The sequence below is a fragment of the Vicugna pacos genome, chromosome 3 (genome assembly GCF_048564905.1).
Source record: "Vicugna pacos chromosome 3, VicPac4, whole genome shotgun sequence".
In the NCBI taxonomy this organism is placed as follows: Eukaryota; Metazoa; Chordata; class Mammalia; order Artiodactyla; family Camelidae; genus Vicugna; species Vicugna pacos.
This window is the reverse complement of record NC_132989.1, coordinates 98,803,598-98,831,485: the sequence shown is the minus strand read 5'-3', so window position 1 is coordinate 98,831,485 and position 27,888 is coordinate 98,803,598. Positions and strand designations below refer to the sequence as shown.

General features: G+C 39.0%; 1 protein-coding gene across 7 annotated transcripts in view; it reads right to left on the bottom strand.

Moving 5' to 3' along the window:
* The window catches only part of DROSHA (drosha ribonuclease III), a 104,467-nt gene that overhangs the window by 26,339 nt on the left and 50,240 nt on the right, over positions 1–27,888 (bottom strand). For 6 of the 7 annotated variants that reach the window (XM_072958817.1, XM_072958820.1, XM_072958819.1 and 3 more), the window contains 9 exons: positions 25,856–25,980; positions 24,111–24,210; positions 22,544–22,651; positions 17,070–17,177; positions 16,426–16,564; positions 16,017–16,077; positions 6,127–6,186; positions 4,766–4,865; positions 1,249–1,351 (listed from right to left, as the gene is read on the bottom strand). In XM_072958817.1, the coding sequence (XP_072814918.1) occupies positions 1,249–1,351; positions 4,766–4,865; positions 6,127–6,186; positions 16,017–16,077; positions 16,426–16,564; positions 17,070–17,177; positions 22,544–22,651; positions 24,111–24,210; positions 25,856–25,980 (904 nt within the window). The remainder of the gene's footprint in view (positions 1–1,248; positions 1,352–4,765; positions 4,866–6,126; positions 6,187–16,016; positions 16,078–16,425; positions 16,565–17,069; positions 17,178–22,543; positions 22,652–24,110; positions 24,211–25,855; positions 25,981–27,888) is intronic. The other variant, XM_072958818.1, reaches the window with a different exon arrangement.

Below are 27,888 nucleotides of genomic sequence, written 5' to 3'. Positions count from 1 at the left end.
GGTGATGAAAGTAATACTAGTAGGGACTTTGGGGTCACTCATGCCCCAGGCCCCGTGCAAAGCATTTTCACATTCTTATCTTCACCTTCCAGGGCACCTCAGTAAGAGGGTGTCAGGAAAAATTTATAGGACTAAGGCCCAGAATGGGTGATTGGGGGGAGGCTGAAAGGTAATGGAACTTTGCTCTGGCTTTGTTGAGGCCAGGATCAGCTATAAAGTTCTTTCCAACAACTCTGTGAGGTAACTGACACCATCTCTATGTCACAGATGGGGAAACTGAGGCGCAAAGAGATTCAACAACTTGGCAAAGACAAAGGGCCGGTCAACGATGCGAGAGGAAACCGGATCATGTCTGCCTGGCTGTGGAGCCAACTGTAACACTGTCAGAAATATTATGTGTACAGAGCACAGTAATTTCATGTGACAAAAACCCTCTGAAAATAGACATATTTGTGCAAAACAGACATAGCTGTGAAAAGACTGGATAATTATTAAACTTTCTCTTGCTACCCTCATCAGCACAAAACTATAATGGGAAGCTTTTATATTCATTTCCAAAGGAAGTGGGTAAAATTGATAAGGAAGAACAAAAGGCCTTTGAAGAATAAAATGTACTCAATCACTTACCTAAAAAAATCAAGGAATTGTCAATCTACTGTAACAGTTCTTTACAATGCAATCACCAGTTAATTAACTCTTCCTAACTTTCCCGTACAAACAAGTAGTTATATTCAGGTTACAGTAAAAAAGAAACCAGGGAAGTAAAGTACCTGAGCGAGGAAGTAAAGAGTCGGCACCAGTCCTGTTTCAAGTGAGTAAATGCTGGCTATACGGGCCCAGGCCCTGGGATCCTCAGTGTGCAGTGTCTTTAAGACGTTTCAGTCCGAAAGTCTTGTGAACAGTTTAAAACGTGATCAAAAACAGTACTAGGGCCTCTCGAGCAACTGTTTATGTATGTATGCGATCCTGAATCAAATCTGGCAAGTACTCCGTCTCCACTCCGTATTAACTCACTTCAATTCAGTTCAGCATGTACTTCATATGCGTGTGACATGAGACTCCATTTCCGCCCAGCACAAGGAATGCAAGAGAGGGAAGTGTGGCCGCTGCTCTGGGGGAACAACAGCCACTGTACGAGGAGGTGGCTGTTACACTGGGGACTTCATTATGTCCCAAGTCTCCACATTGAATTTTATGCACTCTCCATTTTAGACATACAAAGAACTAGATTATAAAAAGAGAAATTACCTATTAATGCTTCAAAACAATTAGCCATTGCATGTCGAAGGTCTGATTCTCTGCAAAGGTCGGGTCCATGAGCATAAAGCATAAATCGATCCAGTTCAAGTTTCTACAAAATTCAAAATGACAAAAAGTAAGAAAAAAATTGGTAAAATCATAACTGTAATAAGAGCATCACCTAGGGGTTATGGTTACAAATTAAAGGGCCTTATGTCAGTATATCAAGAAAGTTTAGTCTACCATCACTACGAGTCCTTACATATGGTTCAGCTCGGACAAACTTCAACTTTTCCCCAAGCAAGCTTCTATGAACTCTGATGGTTCACGTGGGTTCAGAACTGATCAGATCTGAGTGGTCCAGTTGCAAGTTCAGAACAGACATTAGCCTAAGCTGGACTAGGACTCTGCTATAAGACCATGCCCTTGGGTTCACCCAGTATGTCTAGGGAGATACAAACTCAACCCAAAGTTAACCTCTTTGACACCAGTTATGCAGTACCGATGGTGTTTGTACCATATGTAATAGATTTTTATGTAGTAGAGTAAATGAGGAACCCTCAGAAGACTTAAAAATGTCTTATATCTCTAGGTAAATCTTTTTTTGTTTAATAAGGATTTGAGAAGCCCTATATCTTTGTATTTATATCCCCTTTATGAGGTTTCCATACTCATCTTTCTGAGGCTCAGTGAGATCTTCTGAGCCTCAGTGAGATCTTCTGAGCAATAGGTTGGAATTATCTTAAGAGCTCTGGGAATATTGTTTGTAATGAATTATGTTTTATTTTTTTATTCAGCCTCAGACAAGTTTAGAGAGAAATTTGTGGCCCAGTTCCAGAAATTGTGTAGTTCTTAACAAATATTATCTACATATACTAACTTTACCTCTGGCTTCATTTTAATGTCTTATCCATTTTTCTCTTTATTTTGAGTTCAGTACCTACTTATTTCTTGTCCTATTGTATTATAATATACAAATCAATTCAAGTCCTTTTAGAACTAGATACAGTATGAATGATTTTTATAAAAACATCAGAGATTGAATAAATGGAAATCATAATTCTTTCCATAAAAGAAGAAAGATACAACATTGCATAAGCATGCAATAAATCTCTTTCCACTACCATGTAATTCAATTCAATAAAAACAATAACATGACACATAATGTGGAACAAGCCACAAGTCAATGAACAACCTAGGATAATATGAGTCTCACTCACCCTCAGATAAGAGACTCAGATTTTGTATGCTTCAGTATGTATGTTTAAAAAAAACTCATATCCACTGGAAAAAGAGACAATAAAAACAAGACATATATGCTATCAGTATTTTGTATTGCTAGAAATTCATGAGTATAAAATAAACTCAAATGAGAGTTTTGACTACCACAAATACAACAGCAGAAAGTACCTCATTTTAAAAAAAATTGATCCCCAAGCACAAGAGTTCATACTAGAAATATGTAAATTTCATGTTTCACAACTTCACTGGGAAAATCCAATTGTTTGCTATCTCTGGAGCCCTGCTTGAGAGCAGACTGCAAGCCATATTTTTATATTATAAACAACTATCTGGAATGCTATGAATTGTTTAACTTCTCATATTATTTGTTCATGTAGGAATTAGTGGAACTTTTAAAAAGGAGAGTGCTTTTCAACTGTGCATGTATTAAAATGCTCATTTTCTGGAGAGCTGACTTAGATCTTTCATTAGCTTCCCAAAGGAGTCAGTAATCCTCCTCCATCAAGTACCCTCCTCCCAAATGGTTAAGAGCCACTGGTCTAGACAGAAGAAGGGCAAGATCACCACTGCCTTCTGCAGGAACAGATGGGTGTTGAGTACTATGGGAACGTCAGGGTTTGGGGTAGAGGAAGATCACAGAGAAACCCCTGAGGGGAGAAACTGGCCGCCGCCATCATAACTCACAGCTCTGGCCAGCACCCAGTATGTTATGTAACAGCTTCCATTTTCATCCTATGGTAGTTTCCTACATTTTGTAAATATCCTCCCTACAATTGTTTGAAAAATAATCGTTCAATTCCATTTTATCTGAAACTGAAAGGAAAACAATGATGGGGGCAAGCTGACAATCTACTCATTAATAATAATCTACCTATTGGATATTTCTGTGAACAATCAGGAAGCATCTTGACAATTAAATCAACTAAACATTGAAACAGTTTTATATAAACTTGTGGAATTTCATTCATTGTGAGGCTGCTAAAACCAAGTTAGCACATCTGTTGCCTATAGTTTTTGCTTCAGGTATCATTATTCATGTTCTCAAAGGTCATCAAAGCTGGGTCAAAACCTACCACTGTAGCTATGACGAAGACATTACATAAAATAGAGCAGTGCAGTTTTGCTAACACAGAAACCCTGGGATAAAATTAACCACATTTTGAATGTAATTAATATCTTGGCAAGCTCAAGTTAAGAAGTTAGTCATAAAACTTCAATGGGTTTTATCTAGTCTTTTCTACCAAATTCCAACATTTATATCAAAATGAAGAAAAAAACAGAAATTACTCAAAGCAAAAATCACAAAAGCTTTTTTAGTGAATCACTGATGTTTGGGAATTTAACACCCACAGTTCCCCCTACTACTGAATAAACCCACAGGTCTACAAAATGTAGTGATTTATAAATAAAATTTATAAGTGGAAGCAGCAATAAAAACAACTAATTCCTGCTAATTTATTCATATGTTTATGTGATTACTATGAATAGGCATCATGCCATGCACTTAACCATCCTGTGTGGCAGGTGCTAACACCATCACCATTTTACAGATGAAAAAGCAGAGGTTTGGGAAAGAGAGTAACAGTTAGTCCATGGTCCCCCTGCTGTTAAGAGGACTGGGGTGGACTGGTATCCTGACAGCCGATGCAAGCGCCCATTTCTATCTGCTATGATTTACTATAATGAGACACTGCACAGAGAGAGGAGCAGCAAATGAGGTCATGTGAGTAGCGTACCTACCACAAATCTAAATCCAGAAAAGGTTCTGTTAGTCATCCAGCTAAGTCAGCCTAAATCCTAAATCTTAATTAATAGGATTTGTGATTTGGGGCGATTCTCAAAGATCTGTAAAGCATCCCCTGTGGATATCAATGGCCTGGAGTATTCTATTCAAAGCTGTAATTTGGCTTGTTAAAGTAAATTAGAAACAATTGTAATACAGACATATTACACAAAGGGAAAATACAAAATATTTCATTTCTTTTGCTCTGTTCCTTTCCCCCAAATGTTCAAGTCTGTTCACGTACATCTGTCAAATTTTTCCTCTTCTGTTATCAAGTTACCTCGCCGTGGAGTTCATTAGCTGCTGGTGAAACTCACTAAGGTAACAGAACTAATAAGCCTGAATCCTTAAAATTCAAACAAAAAAAAAATCCTTCTTCGTCTATAAAATATTAAACCCTTAATACACCCTAAAGAGTTACTAATTCAAATGCAAAATCATGCATGGACTGAAGGAGAGAAAGTCAGACTGCACTACAACTGCTCCAGAGATCTGATATACCTTCGCCAGCATGGCGAGGTGCTGGTTCTGAACGATGGCAGTCCGATAGGTTGCTAGTCCTCCCTCTTCCAGACTGGGAAACAAGTAGTACAAATGGACACTGCAAAAGAAAAAAAAAAAAGGCACATACACAAATACACATCACAGCATTCTGTCGGTGGTTTAGAGTCCCCAGAACAGGCCTGGCACATACTATCTGGGCAACATATACCAGCTGAATTGAACTAAACTGAAGGGTTTGATGAAAAGTCTTTGAAAGTGAAATAGTAAGCACGGAAAATGTGAATGTGCTAAAGCCCAAGAAACACCATTTACTCATGTGTGCACATTTGTTTCTGTTAAAAGATTTCTCTGAAATATGATGACAACAAAGACCTGAGCAGTCTGCACACACTGAGGGCAAACCTATCTAACACCTGACAACTGAGCCTGGACACAGAGCTCTGCCTGGGGCGGTTACGAGGGCCCCTGAAAAGCAGGGCAGCCGTGGTGGCACAGTCCTCACAAAGACAGAAAGAACCAGGGCTGTGCCCTAAGGATAAGCCTAACGGGGCTGATCAGGAAATTATGGGAACTGGGACGAAGGCCAACGGGAAACCAGTTCAGGTCACAACAGTAACTGCGCTCTCCTAACTCTCACACTGGTTTCTAACATCCACTGTTGATCCTATTGTATTCGGTCCTGTTGTGTCCAGTGGGAACAAGCTTAGAATACAGCCCCTTTGCCTTATTATTTCCTTCTTGGGAAAAGAAATGACCTAAAGAGAATAAAAATAGCTCAAAAAGGTTTCAAGAGAAACATGTGTCGTCTCCCTTTAAAAGAGAAATTTTGAAACTACTGAAAAAACGAAATGTACTTTCCTCCCCTTACCTCCAAATTGAGGACCCCAAAACACCTCTGGGGAGAAAACATACAAATACACACACACACCAAAATCTGGTCATTAAAATTCTTGTAAGCTTTACTTCCCTTGAGTTCAAAAAGAGTGAGAAAGGGCTCAAAGACAAATCCTAGAAAATGAAATGACATTTTAAAATATCATCCCTTTCTCTACAAATTGAATATAAGCTCTGAAGCATCGAGACCAAGACAAGCTGATCTCTCGTGGCTGTAGCAACTTGAACATAAACTTGACAAGACAGAGACACTAGCCTTTCATCTTGTAATCTTGCTCGTTACAGCATCAGTGAGTGCAAGTTATCAGGGCAAGAGCCACAGACATGTGGCTTTTAAGCTCTACAGATGAGACCAAAAACATGGTGTTTCAAGGCCTTATTTGGCTAATTACAAAGAAGGCAATGTATGAAGTATGTTAACTATAAAATGCAATTACTGGGGAACAGCAGAAAAGCAGACTTACCTGGTCAGAAATTCAACAACAGCATCACCCAGGAACTCCAACCGCTCATTGTGATTAATCCTACAGGAGAATTAAAAAGATCCCTTAAAATAGCACACATTTCCATTCTCTCCCTCTCTTCTCAGAGAAAAGGACACTGAGGGTTAGCTCCTTCAGTAATCAAAACACCCTACCTTACTCCTCATAATCAGCAGCACAAATGGCCTTAGCGGGAGGTACAGGGGCTGCCTGGTGGGAACGGGGCTAGTGGGTAGCATTTCCTCATACTATGGGGTTCAGGCTTTCCACCCTGGGGCTCCATGCCCCGGAGTCAGATTTAAGGCCAGGAGATATCACTCTAACAACTGAATCTTTCCACACTGCTATCAAATGGACGAGAGAAAGGAGAATGCATTCTCAGGGAGAGAACAAGGGAAAATCAGCTTTGGTATGATGTTCTAGCTTCCCATGGTGCACACTCCAAACTCTAAATGTAACCTCTAGCATCTAAATCCCTTCAAAATCAGCCCAGCCTACCTCTTCAGTCTCATCATCCTCTCCCACCTATGTGCAGGCTTCTGTTCTAAAACTGCCTGGTCCTCTCTGAGAAGGGCATCCCCTAAAACATCTGGTGCCTCTGCTCAGGTCCAGCTCTCCACCACCCTGGGGGGCCTGCTGCTCTCCTTGGGCACTGAACTACACTGAAAACCTACTCAATCCTCAAGGTCTAGCAAAATGTCAGCTCCCGATGAATCCCCACCTGAGTCCCTCATCAAAATCAACACCTCCCCTCTCAGTGTGGAGATCACATTTTATTTACATCTTCATTATATGATGAATGCACATCTCCAAGGCTGTTTCTCCCATCTGGTGTGCGTGGTCTCAACGGAACACGAAGGAAGTTTAGGCTGGAGAGCTGAAGGTGGAAGAGGGGAGCAGTAGCAGATTCGGGAGACATTTTAAAGATACAGCAGAAAAGAGTTGCTGATAATTGGCAGTGGGAAGCTAACCAGTAGAAAAGAATGAAGGCCAAAGTCCAGATTTTAGCTCATGCTGCTGAGTGAAAAGTGATGCCAGTTACTGCCAGGGGAAGACCCAGAACAGGTGTGGGAAGAAGCAACAGTTGCATTTTAGACATGTTAACTGTGAAATGTTTATAAAACACCCCAATGGAGAGCTCTGGCAAAACACTGGCTATATTAACCTATTCTTCACAGGCAAAGATGACGATGGTAACAAATCTTCAGGAGTGGTCAATATGGAGACAGGATTCCAGGTGCTGAATTGGATGGCATTACTCAGGGAGAGAATGCAGCTAGAAAAGGGGTCCAGAATTGAGCCCAGGGAAAGGTCATGGTCAAAGTCAAGCAGAAGGGAAGCCTGCAATAGAGAAGGACTGGCTAGGGGAGTGGGAGGAAGAGGCAGCCAGCATTAGCCTCTAGCCAAAGAGAAGAATATGCTTCAATAAAGAAATAGATTCAGCAAGATAAGAAGAGAGCCCTGACATCACGAGGAAATCGCTGAGGCCACGGAAGGGCCAGCTCTGTGAAGTGGAGACAAACCTGACTCTGACACGAGGAGTCTAAAGCCACACAAAAGAAGAGGCTGGGTGCTTGCTGAGTCCTAGCCACAAAAAGAAAATATGAGGGCCAGGGGATATGTAACGGCAGGAAGCCAGAAAGGATGGTGACAATGGTGAGGAGCGAAGGAGGGCACTCAAGCCCCTGGGACCTGAGCAAAGAGGTCAAAGGGCAGCCTGGGCCCGACTAGAGCTCACCTCCCTGACTCCAACTCTCATCTTCTCAAGAAATCCCACAGCTGACCATCAGGTCTAAATCTGTCTGGCTCTGAAGGTTATTCTTTATCTAGTCCCACCGTACCAACCCATTTTATCTCTGTTCAACAGCAATTTAGAACTCCAAGTGGACCAGCCTCCACACTGACCCAGACGTACGCCATTCCTTCTCCCTCCTGTGTTCCCCTCTCAGATCTCTTGTTCTTAAGGTCAGCTGGGAGGCCTGCCCTCACTCCGGGAGCTCTCGGGAATGCTGGCTAAACCCCACCATCCACGTGACTTAAATGTTTATCACTCAATTTATGACAAAATTATATACTACCTGCATTGTTCTTTGTTTCATTGTACCAGTACAGTTTCCATATTTAAATTTTCCCTAAAGTTTCAGTATATGTAGAAAATAGAAAACATTTGCAAATTAAATGACTCAGCTACCAAATCAACTGCTTGGTAATTTGAGTTCATTTTGCTTTATTTCACATATTTCACATGTAGGTTTATTCTTCTGGTCTACCATTACTCCATATTTTGGAATTTAGAAGAAAAATAAATGTAATAGGAGAAAACTGGAAATATCTGAGCAATAAATAAAGAAGCGATTCTGAACTCTTAGTTCAATTTATGTGAAAAAGGCATTCTGGCAAGCAGTTAATAACCAATAATGGGAAATGAAAAAAAATAGCAAGAGAAAATAATTTATTGCTATGCCAGTGAATGCACAACCTACTAACAGTTTACGAAGAAGAAGAGGAGGAGGAAGAGGAAGAAGAAGAAAAAGAAGAAGAAGAAGAAGAAGGGAAGAAGGAAGAAAGAAAGAAAATAAGCATTAGGTCCTAAAATGTTCTTTTATTATTCTTACCAAATACATACTAGATTTTAAGACATTTTTTGTTGCTGTTGTTAGTCCACTAGCCAAGAGTGACTAAAAAGTTCCATGGTAGAATATAAACTACTACATGTGAAAACAAAAATCTTATAGAAGCTAATCCGTATTGTGATTTTGCTTTCCGTCAGATACAGCAGAACTCCAGAAGCATCTGTCATCTTTCTTGAAGAAAGCACCAAGAAAGAGAGGCACTATTTAATGATGAGATGACGTTAACCTCTAAGTACTCTTGCTAATTTAACTTCATGAAACCTAATAGGCTGTTGTCCTGCAAGATGATAGAAACTACAAAAGAAAGGGGGAGTTTTTAAAATGAAAGAACTTAGTATTATCCTATTCCTTCCCACAAGCCAGTAAAATAAAAAAGCATTTTCTGTGGGAAAGACTTTATTTTCTTCCCAATAGCTCAAGGTACTATACAGGAAAATCTACTTAACGTGGAAGGAAAGAAACCCTGGCAGGGGTCTGAGGTAGAGCCAAACCGTATTTGGGCTGTCCAATGCTTAACTGAAGAATAATAACACAACTAGTCAAAGAATAGTAGCTGCTTTGAGTCACATACTATTTTGACTGAAATCATACTGGTATAAATTTTAATTTCTTTTATAAACTTTCAGGGAGACAGGAACTATGTCTAGGATTTTAATAACCACAAAGGTAGACTATTATTCAGTGTGTTAAAATACAAGGTCACAGTTCTAAACAGGTTTATTCAATAGTAAGTCTGCTATCCATTAAATAATTTGCCTCTATCCAGCATATGTTTTTCTGTATCTACACTATGACTAAACTCTGGCAATAAGCCACAAACAAAAATAGGGATTAAATACCACTTTAGTTTATTATTACACTGGACAAGTCCCAACCCAGTGGTTTATCTGGAAAAGTGGACAGAGGGAGGTGCTGGTCCCTGTTGACTGCAGTAGCAAATTTTTTGTTCCTTCTTCTATTGTTTATACATTCTTTAATTACCCCCTGTTTAAATACTAGCAAGCTCCAAGATGAGATGTTTACTGAGCAGTAAACATTCCATTTGTTTTTAAGAACTGAATCAACAGAGGCATTACGAAATCTAGATTAACTGTAACATTTATACAGCACATTTGGTCTGAGGAATTCAAAGCACTTAGTAATACAACAGTCTCCCTGTAACAGTAATTACTGTAAGTTGTCATTTACTCCCGAGAAAACCACCACAGGATGGGCCAAGTCCAAGGGTAACTGCTAGACTAAAGGGATAGACAACATTTTCTCACTTCTGCATTCATTCCAAGCCTCAAGTGGCAACAGGTGGAGCAGAGCTAGAAGGGACCTTGCAGGCCAGTTGAAGTTTCCAACCAACTCAGGAATTCCTTCTATTCATTATCTCTACCTGAACACTTGGGAGGAGGAGAGCTGCTAGATCTCAGACCCAACTGGACCCATGGATCCCAAGTTAAGTATCTCTAGGATTTAACCTGAAGCATTTAATCAGTGGATTCACTCAGTAGAATTCACATATATTCATACAAGCTGTTACTGTGTTTTAAAGACAAAATACTTATGTATAACTGATTGAAAATGTACTTTGAACCTACCATCTCCTTAAATAACAGATATTAAGCAGTCCATATGTGTTTCTCGTTGGTCCAATAGATTCTCACACATTATATCTAGTAATGATTCTACCAATCAGAACAAAACAAAACAAAACAAAACAAGGCTGCTATATGCTCTCACATTTACAGTCTTCTGGCCCTCTTTGCCAAAGGTCTTACTGACAATGATAACATGGATTACCTGAATGCCACCAAATGCCTAGTCCTTCAGAGATCTTCTCTGTTGGTAACAGTTCATTACAATTTTCATGAGTTTAATATAACCATACAGCTGAGATTTATGTCGGTAAGTTGTGACACTTTTTAAAATTATGGGTGGCACACTCACTTGAAATGATGCCATCAAAAAGTTAATTATTTTGTAGTTTTGATAGGTAGACAGATTCTTATTTTTTTATTTTTAAAACTTCATGCCTTTTTGTAAATCCTAGCTGACCCCAAATCAGATTAACACATTGATCACCGCATCACCCAAATCTGGGTAACAGCTGTGTTTCTTCAGGGACACCCCATCCACAGTGGGCGATCAATGTGTTAAGACAGTAACCAGTCATTTAACCCTTTGCTGATGGCTCTGACCATCGCCCTTCCTAATGCCCCCATTTCCCTATTTCTAGTCAACAGGTAAATAACCTGGAATGAAAGTAATGTCATGAATGACATTCTTTCCTTTAACACTTATTTACAGAGCCCCTGCTTTATGAAAGGCACTAGTTCAAAAAGGAAAAAAAAGGTGGGGTAGGACCAAAGACCTTCAAAATGCTCACAGTAAAAAAGAAAAAAAAATCAGACTACAACACAATTATAGTGCGTGGGAGAAATAGAACATGAACCATAAAACAAATGCCCAGGGGATCTGGGCAGGATGTTACAGGGTTACAGGATATTTCACAGGTATCTGTCCAATGACCGTGGCATTCAGGGAAGGGAGAGGGTCCACTTGACAGCACCTTAAGTCTATTAGGACAGATGCAGGGAAGAGTGATCTGCCTAGAAAAGTGACCTGGGGCCAAGTCATGGGGGCTGGGATCCCCAGGTGAGGACACTCAGACCTATTCAGTAGCTGACAAGATGTCACAGAAAGCTTTCAAGCAGGTTACAGCTCAGAACTAGAGAAACTGCTCCAGAAATAGCAAGATGGCTGCCTACAGTGGCATCTGAAGGGAGGCCCGGCAGAATGCGGTACTAATTGTACTGCAGGAGGGGCAGGACCAGGAGAAGGTGTTTTCAGAGGGACCAGGAGAAGAATTCCACCAAGAGCCTCTCCTCTCGGCCCTCTCCCCGACCGGTCCTGCTCCTGCACTTCCAGTGTCAGACACACATTCCCCAGATAACCCACTAGCATGCTGGCTTTTCTTTTTTTCAAGCCTAAAATTCTGAGCAAGCTTGCTTGGGAGATACAACCAGTAACACTTGATAATGTTCATTTCAAAGATATACAAACACTTCCAAGCAACAGAGACTACTGCATCCCACTTTATAATAGCAAACTAAGAAACAAACAGGGGAGAGGGCAAATCGTTTCAAGTGAACTCAATTATTCAAGAGCACAGTATATAACTGACCTATAATGCCTAAACAACCACCACAGCTCTCCTTGGCCCCACAGCAGTCTGGTGTGTATGTTTTAGTTTTGACTTTCACTGAAGCACTTTGCAGTCTCCCTTATATTAAGTTATTTACGTTTATGGCACCCACCTCAGGGAGTCACACCTCCTGGTGAGTGAGAGCTTTGTCCTACTTGCCTTTGGATTTCCTTAAAATGCTAACAAACTGTCTCAAACTCAAAAGGCACTGAATAAATTTCTGTTGAGTTAAATTTGTCTGAAGCATCCTCTTCGGTACCGCTCCCAGGCTGTGCACGGCCGGAGCTACCAGACACTAGTAGCCAAGCAGCTTCCAGCCTCGGCCACCAAGGCTAGGGGGCTCTTTCGGAACAGAAACTTTGGGGTCGACTCTGCATCAGCAAAAAGATCAGACACACAGCAAGAGACTCTCAGCACAAGCAGCAGAGGCCAAAAGTCAAAGGGCAAGAGAGATCATTTATTTATTCTCTATCAGTGCTGTCATTTTCAAAATGGTAAATTCAGAAAGAACACGGTTTCTCAGTGATCATTCTCTTACAATGGTAAGAATGCTCTTTGCAACAGAGCAAAAGAAAACTTGAACCATGAGGTTTAAACAATGCTATCAAAAGATAATAATTTACATACCAACAACTGTGGTTGGGGTAGACAAGACAGAGATCACTTAAACTCATGCTTTCATCATTGAAAAGGACGTGTCTGCGGCGTGTGCAGCCTTGCTGAAGGGGCTGCAGGGGACCCAGGGTTCCACTTATTAAAATACAGAACTGGCCATCTGGAGACTCCACAATATAGCAGAGTAAAATGAAACCATGGCCACACTATCCCTGAGGGTGTGATTAAAGCTCCTCTAATTAGACAGTTCTTTTCTGATCTGAGACTCCCAAAGAACACAGTAGTGAGGTGTGTGATCATCTTCAAACTGGAATTATAAAGTTGCCTCCTGCCTTTCCTCTTCCTCTTGACTGAAGAGGAAAGACAGTTTTGGTTCATGATAACCTCAAAAGAGAGCAACCTCAAGGCAAGCCTATTTGAAAAGAGAAGTGATGCATGAGGACAATGGTAGAAAAGGAAGCTGTGTTGGCTTGGCCGGGCACTCTCCTGGCTGTGGAGGCCAGCCAGCCGCTGCAGCAGCTGTCTTGAGTCTCCATCACTTCTCACCCTAGTCTACCCATCTTTCATCCACCTATGTCTGGATTCCAAGAGGGGCAAGCCCGGCTAGTCCACTTTTCAATGCTCTATTTTAAAAAGACAGCCGACCTCAAGCAACCTCCTCTACTGGCTTTCAAAATACAGCGTGTTGTATTTCACACAGAGACGAACCTTCAGAGAGCAACTTCAGAGCCTCATCAGCCAGTAGGCACTTCCTTCCATTCAGTTTTCCAGTTTATATAGTTTATATAGACCTGGCCCACTTCCTTCCCAGATTTGCCAGGGGCTCAAGGCCATACAGAAGTGAGAACATTAATATATGACAGTATCTTTTAAAATCAGGAAATAAAATAAGGAAAGCTAACATACAAAGTTTCCCAACCCATTATATAAGGCCAGTAGTATCCTAACCATGAAACCAGACAAAGAATCACAGGAGAGGAAAACTACAGACCAATATCGCTTATGAAGAGAGACACAAAAATCCTCAACACAATACTAGCAAACTAAATTTATAGCATATAAAGAGGATTATATACCATGATTAAGTGGGATGTATCCCAGGAAAGCAAAGTTGGTTTAACACCCAAAAATCAATTAATGCAATATACCATGTGAATAGAATAAATGAAAAACACACATGATCATCTCAACAGATGCAGAAAAAGCATTTAACACTTTCATGACAAAAACATTCAACAAACTAGGAATAGAAGGGAACTTCCTCAACCTGATAAAAGGTACCTATGAGAAACCCACAGCTAACATCATACACAACAGAAAAAGAATGTTTTCCCCTTAAGATTAGGAAAAAGACAAGGATCCTCTCTCACCACTGTTATTCAATATTGTACTGGAGACTAGCCAGGGCAACTAGACTAAGAAAATGAAATAAAAGGCATCCAGACTGGAAAGAAAAAAGTAAAGCTAACTTTGATTACAGGCAAAATGATCATATATATAGAAAATCCTAAGGAACCCACTAAAAAAACTACTGGAGCTAACAAATGATCTCAGCAAAGTTGCACGATACAAGATCAATAATCAAAAATCAACTGTATTTCCATATGCTTACAATGAACAATCCAAAAATAAAATTAAGAAAAGAATTTCATTTATAATAGTGTAGAAAAGAATAAAATATTTAGGAATAAGTTTAACAAGATATATAAAATGTATACTCTGAAGACTAAAAACCATTATTAAGAAATTAAAGACAACAAATAAAAAACAAAGGCATCTAATGTTCAGGGACAGGCAACTTAATACTAAGTCAGAGACAATACTGAGATGGCAATCACTCAAAAACTGACCTAAAGATTCAACACAATCCCTATCAAAATCCCAACTAGCTTCTTTGCAAAAATGGATAAGCTAATTCAAAAATTCGTATGCAAATGTAACAGATCTAGAATAGCCAAAACAATCTTGGAAAAAAAGGAGAAAGTTGGAGAGGAGATCTTGCATTTCTGGATTTCAAAACTTACTACAAAGCTATAGTAATCCAGACAGTGTGGCATAAGGATCAACACATACAGATCAATGGAACAGAACTAAGAATCCAAAAATAAATCCTAAAATATACTGTTAGTTGATTTTCAACAAGATGATTTAGTGGGGAAAGATAAGACTTTTCAAGAAATGGTGCTGAGACAACTAGATATTCACAAGCAACAGAAAGCAGCTGGACTCCTATGTCATACATACCACATAGAAATATTCACTCAGAAGAGACCAAAGATCTAAATGTGAGAGAAAAAAACCCATAAAGCTCTTTAAAAAAATGAATGCAAATCTCTGTGACTTTAGATGAGGCAATGGTTTCTTAGACATGACACCAAAAGCATAAACAACAAAATTTATCTATTACTTGGAATTCATTGAAACTTTGTGCTTCATTAAGAGAGTGAAAAGATGATCCACAGAATGATTAAAGAAATGTTCACAAGTCATGTATCTGATAAAGGACTTGTATCTGGAATATATAAAAAATGATTACAACTCAATAATAAAAAATAACCCAATTGAAAATGGGAAAAGGATCTGAACAGATGTTTCTCCAGAGAAGATAAACAAATGGCCCAGAAACACGTGAAAAGATGCTCTACATCATCAGCCATCAGGGAAATACAAATAAAGCCACATGAGATAACACTTCATACCCACCAGGATGCCTAGATTCAAAAAGACAGATGATAACAAGTGTTGGGAGAGACGTGAGGAAATCAGAACCATCACCCGATGCTGCTGGAAATATAAAATGGTGCAGCCACTTTGGAAACAGTGTGGCAGTTCCTTAAAGGAAAGGTGAAACAGAGCTACCATATCACCTAGAAATTTCACACCCAGGTATACATACACCCAAGAAAAATCAAAACATGTCCATATAAAAACCTGTATGTAAGTACTCATAGCAACATTGTTCATAATAGCCAAAAAGTAAAAGCAACAAATGATCAATTAATGACTGGATAGATAAAACATGGTATACCCACACCATGGCATACTAATTGGCAATAAAAAGAAATGAAGTACTGACATATATTATAACATGGATAAATATTTTAAACATTACGTAAAGTAAAATAAGCCAGTCACAAAGGACCATATACTGTTTGATATCATTTATACAAAATGTTCAGAATACACAAATCCACAAAGATTGAAAGTAGACTGAAAGAAGACTGGTGGTCGCCCAGGGCTGGGCAAACTGAGGGAAGTGAGGAATACAGGGGTTCTTTTTAGGATGATGAAAATGCTTTAAAATTAGCGGTGGTCATGGCTGCATATTTTGTAAACATACCAAAACCAGCAAAGTGTATATTTTAAATGAGTAAGTTGTATGGTATGTGAATTATATCTCAACAAAGCTATTATAAAAAAGCCTACTTTACCTTGAGGGAGTTGGGTCATCTTGGCCAAGGCGTGACATAATATTTATTAAGGTGTTAATTCCTATTTAAAAAAAAAATCATAAGTAAATACTGTTAGAAGCATTCTAGGACCATCATATGACATGCAGAAAGAAAATTATCTATCTCATTCCAATCTGATTTTAAAAGGTTTAATATCTGCATGTCTACAGCTTAGTTACTTAAAACCCTTGACCGGAGAAATAAATTTTTCCAAAAATTTTATCCACTTTTATCAAAATGCTCTGTTCAAAGTAAATGTTATAACGTATGGGTCAGGAAGCACTAAAGAATGAGAGAATGAAACCATCACCAGGGAACCATTTCTGGTGGGGATTTAATTTACAATAGGGCACAAAGAACAAAACACGAGAGTGGAATCCAAACATACCTTTTTTCCGCATGTGCATGTGATGAACTTTTCTATCTCCATATTTGGGTTGCCGAATTCCACAGTTAGACAAAGAATTCCTGGCATGATCGGGATTCATTCCAAAATTTAAGTGATGACTTGGATGAGTCATGGCCAGCTAAAATTTCAGTGAAATAAGTTCAGTCTTAAAAACTTAGCATAGAAGCACCATCTTTATATCATCTCAAATGAAACAGGAAAGAGATCTGCTTATCCAGTCAAATTTTAAGCCCCACTCTTTCCATCTTATTTCCTCCAATGTCAAATTTCCAGAGCTTTGGGGCAAGCTCGCTTCTACAAACAAACCTAAAAATCCATGTCTTTCAGAGAAGAATTAGAATACTCAGCACCTGGAAAGAAGAGTCATAAAGGAGAAGAGCTGAAAGAAGGGTCAGGTTTGACAGGCAGATTTTAGCTTCAGTCTGTTTCTTTAGGGACAGCCTCAAAAAAAGTGAGAAAAAGGGCTTGAAAGTGGCAATCAGAGTAGAGTAATGGAGAGAGCTGTTTCTAAATGTCCTCATCATCTCCCAAAATGGAGAATCTCAATGCTCCATTTGTAACCTGCAAGATAGAATTACTCCTATCTTGTTATTATATGCAATGTACAGGAGAGTAATTCTTACCTGTAACAGACAACGATCTTGGAAAGTATATCCTATCAATTTGTCCAGATGCATTAGGCATTGGTGGTAGCGAATATGATGGGTCAAAACAGGCAGCATCATTGCATGCTAGGAAAAAAAAAATATTTCAGTATTTTTAACTCTATAAAAACATATAAGAACACTTCATTTATTTTGTAACAAACAAGAACCATTGTCACATCTCAAATTCCGTCTCACAGTCTTGAAACAGTTTACTGGCTGCATGGCATCCTGGCAAATCCTCTACAAGGAATGATGGACTATGGCTGTTAAAGGTATGGTCTCTGGAACCAGAATGCCTGGGTCCAAATCCTGCTCATTCACTCACTTCTCGTGGGACTCGGGGCAAATTATTTAACCTCTCTATTTCTGTTTCCTCACCTGTAAATGAGGACAATCAGTGTAGCTACTTTCAAAGACAGTTAAAAGTGTTAAATGAGTAAATATAAAAAGCTGCTGAGAACAAGGCCCATCAGCCCCCATTCAAGTAGGAATAGCCCTGCTTCATCCCTACTCAGCAGCGTAGCCTCTAAGGAAGTCATAAGACTTTCTGTGCCTCCTTGTCTATCTTTAATTCTAAGGGAAAAGATTAAAACTAACAAATTCTGAAACTTTGTCAGGGTCAAGACACTTCTGAGAATCGAAGGAAAATGACTCTTTCCCCAGAAAGACGCCTATGTGTACAAACATGCAGAAACTGTATGGGATTTCAGTGGGTTTACAGACCTCTAAAGCCCATCACTAGTGCGGGGCAGGTAAGAACTTCTCAGCCAGATGATCTCGAAAGGCCATTCTAGGTTTAACACTCAATCTAACATTAAGAGAACAACTTCTATAAAATTGCCGGTATAGTTAAGTCACCTGAGGAAATGGAACTTTTATTTTTGTTTCAATCACTTTTCATTTGGCTACAGATTCCTTATTGGGAGATGGTTTCATAGAAAGCATATCTTTTTCTTTTCTTTCTTTTTTTCAAATAAAATTTCCCTAGAACCCAAGGGAATAAAGGAGTCATTTTTATTCATCAGAACCTGGAGGATGGGCACAGCCCACAGAATGACTGACATATGCTTTATACCATTTTAGTCTTTGAAGTATTTTAAGCTGGAATTGTTTAAAAATACATGATAATGGATTGGCTTCAAACTACAGAAATCAGTTTCCTGTATTAACTCATAAAGGAAGATCAGTTCTCCCAAACAGGATCTCTAATCAACAGCAAGTCTTTCCTTTCAGTTCAATTCAATAAATACATGCTGAGCACTTCCCTGTGCAAAGTTTACAATAGTTGTGGAAAAGAAAAAAATATGAAAACACTTTTTTTGTCCCCAAGGGCTTCCCAGAGATATGCCATAATGATCTGAATTACTGGCATTGTTTCCCCTTTGTTTTTATAAGCGCTGTATTAAAAAACGCAATAATACGGAAATAAAGTGGGCGGCCAAAGCATAATACAGTTTTCCAGGCATTTCAGCTGCAGGGGACTCAAGGGTGTTGATGCTAAAAACTCAAGGAGGATGGATCGGGAAGACTATGCAGTGTAACTATCTTTCTGAAGTATGACTTCAAACTGGTGAATTGTTTTTTAATACTTTCAGTGAGGGATGAATCATTACCTGTTAAGAAAATAACACCCTCTTTAGAGGACTCTATTAAAAAATTATTAAATCCAAATCTGTCTCTTTGGAGGTTTGCCCCTTTGAATTTAGTTCTATCCCTGGGAACAAACAAAATGCATTTAATGGCAAAGTCCTTGTATTTTCTCTTAACTAACCCGAATCTTCTTTCCTTGAACCTTTACTCATGGGAAACAGCAGTGAGCCTTTCACCATTTCCTCTAAACTTACTCCAAATAGAGCCAGTTTCTCTCTCCAGCTAAGCCTGTTTCTTGTGAACACACAGAAAGGTACATGTGACCCCCGTCCATCTTGTATCCCTGACAGACAAGGCGCAATGTTATCTACAAGATGGTTATAATCTCCAGCTCAGTTTTTTAAATGATCAATCTTTGCAATGCTGAAATACACACAATCACTGAGCATCTCCCCACCACACTCCCATTCATGCCCAGAAAATGCTTTCATTTTTAAAAGCTCCCCTGGAAGACTGTGAGGAAATGGCAGTGGGCAGTGTGCAGGTTTTAAATCTATACAAGTTCTCCATAAAAAACAGAACAACCAGAATAGCAAAATAGACCTGTGAATATAGGCATAAAAACTAGATGACAAGGTATCCCCAGCAAGGCCAAAATAAGTGTGGGTGAAGACAGGACCTGTGTGGTCCTAGCAGGGAGGAAGCACAGGAGAGCAGCAGGGCTCCCGATGGAATGACGACCTGAGAACGGAAGAGCCGCAAACTAACGTGTATTCCCTGGAACCGTGACCCAAGCTGGACAGGGCTCTGCACAACCCAACTCACTGGATGAGTATAAGCGGACAGGCTAACAGTGTGGGAGAAGCCTGAGTCCTAAAAATGCTCAAAATTAAAAACTGAAGTTCCCTTCCAGGGTACAACCTCAGTGTAAAGGAAGTGCTGGGAGTAAAAGCCACATTTAGCAGGAGAGAAACAACAAAGGGCAAAAGAAAGAGAAAGTCCAGATAAAAGCAGGGGAACAAAACAGAGGGAGCAGATTTCAGATATTAATTAGCCAGTCTTTTAGCACTTAACAAAAAAAAAAAAAAAACAAGAGAGGTAAAGTACAGATACTGTAGTAACATGTTAGCTTTTTCCTCTCCTGAGTCATAATGCTGAATTTTTTAGCCTCAGTTTCAGGTTTTGATTCCTGCTTTTGCTTCCATATTACCCAGAATTCACTCTAACAAGCAGCCACACCGAGAAAATCTTTCAACAGTTCCTAAACAGGGTTCAAGTCTGCATTTAGCTCACATGTAATTAAGGTTACAAGACCTCCCCTAGGTTTTCATTCTTCCTAACATTGGCTGGGGCATCAGGTAGAACTCCCTCATCTCATAAGAACCCTTGGTTAACTTCTCTGGTTGGGGAATTACACTTCCAAAGTGAGACGCTGGTACTTAGGTTGCTCTGCCTTAGATTCATCACAACAGTTTTCTCTCTAGTGGCAGCCAGACAGCATCACAAGGCTTTTGTCAGTAACCCACTAGCAATTATTATTAATGAAAAGTAGGTTCTGCATCAATGAACAACCAAAGAAAGGGGACTCCTCCCTGCCCCAACTCAAGGATTTCAGAGAAGCAATCGGTCTTTTTCCTTTAAAATTAAGTATGAGTCTACTTTTTCACAGGCTTCAGGGTTATTCAAAGAATTCAGTGTATAATTTCATTTAACTACTGTTTCCCAATCAGACTCCTATTCTTCATTACCAAATGTACTAAATGCATTTATTTTGAATGTTTTAAATTGCATTATTATATGCCACCTGCCATCTTATTTGAGGAACATACACAAAAGAAAACATTTATTTTGGGATTTATTCCGGGATAAGAAATGAAATATAATTACAAGCCAATATGACTAACAAAAAATAGGAGGACTGGAGAATGGAAGCATGGCTTCTAACAAGATGGCAGTTGTCCTTGGAAGAGGAGATGTCCTCTAGATGGAGGAACCATGATTAGATCAAGCATGCAACTCTGCAGGAGTTTTAATCAGGTCCATTTTCTCCAAGCAGCTACTAAAGGAAGTGATTGAGTGTTTCTGCCTACCAACCCCAAAGCAGAATGTAAAATGTAATGTACAGAGTGAGAGAAGATAACCTAGTCCTCAAGCTGCTTCCAATCCAGCTGAGGAGCCAGAGTGAGACACTTGTGACACGGCTGGAGGACATAAAACTGCAGGGGAACACACTGCTCAGCACCCCTATTTGTTTTACTGAAAGAAAGGAAAGAAAGAACTCAATGCTTCAAAAAAAACTGGGCTCAGCAGAACAGAACTGCCTTCGGACTGCTACCCAGCGTGGGATAGCAGGGCTCTCCCTCCATGCCCACCACTCACCAACCAATCAGTGGTTTTTTTGTCTTTTTACAAATTAGGGCTCCACAGGGTTTTGTTTAAAAAACAAAACAAAAACAAAAACTTCAAAGTTAACCCAAAACGCAAGTTTAAAAACCACTGAACTAGAAGAACTCTAAGGTCCTTTCCAGTTCTGCATTCTTTACGATTTTATGATCTCTTGAACAATCAACTCTGACTTATCACTGAGATCACTAGATTTGGAGCAGACTCCACTCAGAACTTGTTCTTATGATGTCTTCAGAAATTTCTTATGTTGGTGTTGTGGTGCTGTGTTGGTTTTGGAGAAACACTAGCAAACAAAAAAACCTGGCTGATACGGCTCAAAGTGGCTCTGAGAAAGAATCAATGGAAGTAAGTACTTAAGTAAGTACATTCACTTCTGAAAGTACAGTGAAAAATAAAAAGGTCAATTGGCAAAATAACTGAGGACTTGGTGGATGTACTGGCTACACTGCAGATAATTATTTTCAAACTATCTGGCAATACTGCATCAATAGCAGTTCATCTTAACACAAAAACATTTAGCTTCACATGGTAAATGAATTACACAGCAGTATCTTTAACGATAGGATTAAATTCCGCTGTTCAATATGATAATTAAATGCCAACACTGATTTTTCTTGAAAACTATGATGAAATGAATACCTAAGGATGTCTGAACTTACAATACCTGCTACTATCAAAACAGGTAAGTGGAAGCCTGGAAGTATTCTTCCAAATGGCTGAACACAGCAAATTGTGTTACCTGACTCCAGCCTGTGTACTCATTTGCTTTACTGTAATTCTCATGGAACACAACCAGTATCAATCATAACCAGAGAATCAAGTGAAGAGTCAGAGAATACGTTGGGTTTTGGGACATCCCTAATCTGGTAAAAATTCCCCCTCTTAAGGAAAACAAAATATTTATTAGTGAACCTGTTATATATAGTTGAAATGTTCCTCTAATAAGTTCACCCAAAGAAAAACACTACTGCTTGGCTCAAATATGAAATTTATACTGTTTCTGTTCATTAATGCCTTTATGTCTCTGCAATATAAGTTTGAGTCATCAGTCTGGAAAGTTTGTACACACCGTCTTCAGGAGTCTGCCTGGAGAACAGCTAGAGTATCTCTTTTGACAGGGATCTACCTATGTGCTCAAATACGCAGGCAAATTTGAAGAGCAGACTTTCCTTTACTCAATGTGCAGAGACAGAACTGAGCATTGCTAAGTCAGTGCCTCCCACACCCTCACCATGCACATGTGCACGTACACACACAGACAACTAGAAAAGACAACGTGAAAACTGACACTAAAACAAACCCAAATGATAGAAAACAATTTATGGTTGATGTTCCATTTAGCGACAATGTAATATGTTCTGCAAAACTTCTCAGAATTAGGAAAACTTCAGTGCCAGATGCCTTTTAAAGGAAGAGATGTCTGGATATAATTGTGTTCTCAGAAGCGTCATCACCTGACAGACATCAGAACGGATGCCAGTTTTCCAGAATCCTTGGCTACTCAGCTCCACTGTTACTTCTCGTCTCATGGTATTCTTCTGTCGTATTTTTTGGAGCGCTTCCTAGAAAAGAATGCATTATGATGAATAGCCTGACAATTCTAAAGCAATAGTAAGCCAAACATCAAGCATTAGTAAATAAACTAGATTCATTCAATATTACATTCAGGTAGTCAAACCTCTTCATGCCAAATTACATTTTTTAAAAATGAAGGCCAGGATGCTCAAAGCCTTGGTTATAAGCCAGTCTTTCCTGGTAATGGATAAGAAAAAGATCTAAACCAAATCGACCATTCTGGTGAGTTCTAACAAAAAATGCCCTTTTACTGAAAAAGAGACAAAATGTGGCATTTGGAATTGAAATCAGCATGGAAGAATTACATTTGTATCAAGCTTTATGTTAAGCATTTATATCTAAGAATGAGAATCAGTAAATTAACCAGCAGCCCACATAACTCTAAAAGTTGCCTTCTAATTTACAAACCCTTACAAAAATTCTTTCAACAAGGGTACATTTTATTAGAAAAAAGACAATGATCCAAAACTTGTGCAAGATATAAATAGGAACTGACTCTTCCCTTTTACCATCATCCTTCAAATAATTAATGATAAAAAAAATTATACTGTATGCTGATTCAGTAAAAACCTCATAGGAATTCATAATAACAACAGGAACAGCCACCACCACCATCACTATTGATTAAGTTCCTACTACAAGTCAAATACCACCAGGGGGAAGTTAAATAGAGTATTTCAAAGTCCACCCAAGCATTTTTTCCCTGGGTGCACCAAGAGAGGGACATTTCAGTCAGCCTCTCTCAGCCTGGGTTCCCTCCTTTATGATGAAGCTCGAGTCACAGAAAGTGACAAGGCCAGAATTCACCTTCCCAGCTTCAAAACTGTGTTTACACTACCACAGCAGAATAATACCTCACTGAGACAAAATCTATCTTGATACCAAATCTATTTACTCTTTTTTAAAATTGAAGTATAGTCAATTACAATGTGTTAATTTCTGGTGTACAGCCCGAATCCATTTACTCTTAAAATTAAAACTAAAACATAAATGATCTTGGAATACAAGGATAATATTGTCCATTAATAAAGAAACATGGAATTTGGGATCTAAAACCTAACAAAGTAAGTTCAATGTACTAAAGTAACAGATATACAGAAGACAATCTTTTACAACCTCAAGATAAAGAAATCTGAGTAAGACTCAAAGTGGTACTATGTACAGTCTAATTAATGATAAAAGGCTGATCGAGCAAGTTTTGAACTTTAATTTCTAGAGAAGCTTTATTCATTCCCAATTTCCATTTAAAAACTGGCCTTTTTATGGGGAAAATGGTCTCTTAAATACTAAAAAAGGAAAAAAAATCAATCAGCATACTAATGCGAGGAGGGGAGTAAAGTGTGATTTTTTTTAAGCGTTTTTCTACAGGTGTGGTGTAACAACAATATCAAAATAAACCTGACACACATCACCATTAGTTACAGAGGATCAGGGTCCGATACCAACCTCCCTCTGTGCCAGCTTCTGCTTGTCAGTTTGTTTGACTTTGGGACTATTTGCTAGGAGGTGGCGAAGCTTCACATAACTCTTCCACAGTTTCTGGTACCTAAGGAAAAGGACAGGCAGACATCTCAGAAAAAAAGAAGGCGAGTCTAAAGTGCAGTAAAGCCAAGTGTTCTAACAGGCCTGCTCAGTCATAAACTGCACCCCTGTGAATATCCTTACTGGCAGCAGACCTTCATTCTGAGGAAGGATATGATTTGGTGATTGAGGAGCAGGATGACCAAGAGTCATCTGGAACCTAGTTACTTAAGCTGATTGTGATTTATTCGGATTGAAAATGAGGTGTCACTATACAGATGTATCTCTTTGGGAAAAAATTCCAAAGGAGACACACAAAAACCAATAGAAATGTGTGGTTTCACACCACTACCTCTTTGAAAGTAATATATTTTACTTAAATATGTACTTTCTGGTGTTTGTGGAAAGAATGACCCCTGACTTAATAAGGATATTGCCAGTCTCTGACCTGCCTTCACTGAAAGTAAAAGTTGGAGAGTGTTAGGAAGGAGACTCCCGTTTGTGACAATACCCACACTACACAGTTACGTTCATCCATTTTTCCACTGGGGAGGACAAAAGACAAATGAAGTACACCGATTAGTGTATATATACCATGACAAAAATAAGCATATTTGTAGCCAAATAATCTGGATCAGTCTAAAGAGTACAGTTAAAGCATCATGGGAATGAAAAGAATATCCAGTCTCGCATCAATTCACACTCCTGCCACCTGAGAGTCCACGAGAGCCTAATCACATTCTACTAACACTTTTCTGACAAGAAGAGATTTGCCAAAGATTTCTCTGTCATAGTGAAACTGCTCCTTTCTCAGCCTTATCTGGGTCTCTCCTTTTTGATAATATGTTTTTAGAGAATGGAGGAAGAAAGAAGTACTTACACAGTGCCTGGTTCACTGCTTCATACTTTTATCCAAAGAGGGGGAAAAAAAGAACAGAACCCTTTAGCCTCTTCTAATATATCAGCCAGAAATGGATTTATGAATTGAAAATCTCCCATGCCCTTTTCTCCCATTATGAATCCTTTAAAAAAGCTAAATCAGGAAACTGTCTGTTTGTTTAATGAGGTAGAAAATCCAAACACTCCTGAAGAATATAACAGTACTACTTCCATTCCCACACATCTTCATTTTCTCCCAGCAAAACACTAGCATGCCAGTCGGAAAACCCAAATGTGGTAAATAACATCAATTCTAAGAGTCAGAAGTCATGGCTTCTCCTTCCAATACAACCTTGTCTTTACATGGGATGTTGAGCTCTTACTAAGATGCCCCCAAAATAGAATTCTGTCTAAATGTGGCAGTGCTAGGAACCAACGTGGTATTACCCTCCTCTAGAGGGCACTGAAAAAAATAAAAAAAACTAATAAGTACTATAATGATAAATAAGGGAAAAGTTCCTTAAAGGTTAAAAACATACAGGACTCATGTTGACCAAGACTTCCAAGGATAATCTATTGAATCATAATTTCCTGCAGTCAAACATGTAGAAAAAATAATTCCTCAGGAGCTACCAAAACTTGTTTCATTTGGTAACCTAAGTTTGGAAACAGGGCTCATTTCAGGTCTTAATTTTTAAAAAGGAAAACATCCACTGAAGGGTATTCCTCTGCTAATTCAGCTGTTAGTAGAAGGTGAAATTGGCTAAGACAAACACCGAGAAATATCTTACTGTGGGTCTCCAGCATAACTCAACTGTGCAGGGCGTATCCCAAAGTGGACAATAATCGGAAAAGTAATCACATCGGGGTTGAACTGTTCACGATCCAGTTGATCGATGCGGACAGAGCTTGGTTTCTACAGAGGAAAATCAAAGCCATTTATTCCCATAAGAAGTCTTTAAGTATTGACTTTAACCTAAGTAGGAAAGAAATTAATCGGATTTTTTTCTAGGAAAGCCTCATCCCCAAAGGGAAAACGTCATTTAAAACCCTTTAATCATAGCAGCTATACTATATAAAAACTATAATGTCATCCCTGTAAATGAGTCTGTGCCATTTGGCATAATGAACAATGATTTTGTCCTTTTTTGCCATCCCCTAGAAACCTTTAAAAATTAAATGTTTGAAAGGACACCTAGTCAGGTATAACTTTTCCGTAACCTCTCCAAAGGCACAGAGGAAGTATTCCGCATGACTAGAAAGAGATGTGCTGGCTTATTTGGCTTTAATTTCCCATTTCAAATGGATAGCTTATTTCTACTCAAGATGCACAGACAGATGCCTCTAAAATTATTTCTTCCATTAGTTCTCTGTGTAGCTTATATATTCCTTTAATTCCATACCTTTAAATTAAAAGGTATGATGGTACAAAGACCAAATAGTTAAGCTTCTCTTAATATGTCCATGTAGGCCATTTTTAAATTTTAAGAGAGCCTCATAAGTTTTTTTACCCCCAGGTCTAGTAAAAAAAGAAATGGATGGCTGGCTCCTTCTTAAGTTCCTAAAGTATTAGGAACTATTTGTAAAATACTTTCCATCCTGAAAGCTTAAGTTCATGAAGACAGTAAAGTCACGGAGAGAACGTTTTAGCTGCCTCCTTGCTTATATTCAATGTTCAGGGCAGCCCCAACTTAGAAACTGAACTCTTCCTAGGGGATTGTGGGGCTCTCTGGCTCAGCTGCTTTATAGCCAAAGGCTACAGAACTGATCCCCATGGGGCCACCAAGCTTCATTCTGTTGCCCAGCAGTGCCCAGCAGCTATGCCCAACAATGAGAGTTTGGTTGGTGGCCTGGTTTGTCCAGGATACAGGGGTTTCAATGCTGAAACTGGGAAAGCCCCCAGCAAGTGGGACAAGCTGGTTACCCTACCCATAACTGCAGCCCTAGTCAGCCATCTGACAAATACAAGTAGGTGACAAAGTGACAAGGCTTGTGTAAATTCACCCACATTAGTGAAAAAACAACTTAGACTTTAGGTTTTAAAGAATATTTCAATGTCATTTAACAACCAAAAGTTTACTAGTATCTTGAAAAGTTGACCTCTGCTCTCAAAATTAATAACTGGAGAAGATTTTGGTCACAGGTAACCTAATATAAAAGTTTTTAAATGCCCATCAACAGTAGTAACATGCTATTTGGGTCTAAGAATTGTTTCCAGTATTTTATGCATCAAAGCCACAGAATACATTTTTACAAGAGGAATTGCACCACTGAAAAAATGCTAGTGAGGTATTCACGTTTTCAAGATTTTAAACACCATGCTATAGAATCAATAGAGGAAATATGATCTGAAATATCTCTAGTATCTCTAATGTACAGGAGGAGGGGGGATAAAATAAGTTCTAGACTTGGGCCACACTCTTTAATACCTATCATATCATTTTTGCAGATGAATAAAAAACATTTTTGCCAATGACCAATGTATTCCCCGGCAGAGGCAAAGTACCTAGGGAGGGAGATTAAGTTCTGCAGCAATAAGTACTTAATGTGACCACAATGGTTTGAAATTTGTAATAAATTCCCCAATAACCTTACCACTGGGCAATCTTTCAAAGCAAGTACTGCTGATGATGAGATGTGATGCCACGTTTCCTCTGCCCTATTCTCAAAAGGATATAATGAAAGGATGTTTTCATGACACAGAGTTTTCAGAATATTTTTTTCCTTTAAAACTAAATACCAAACACTAAAAAAGAATTAACTTCAACATGACCCTAAGCTTGACACCCAAACTTAGCTTTCCTAATTTATTTCTGATTAATTT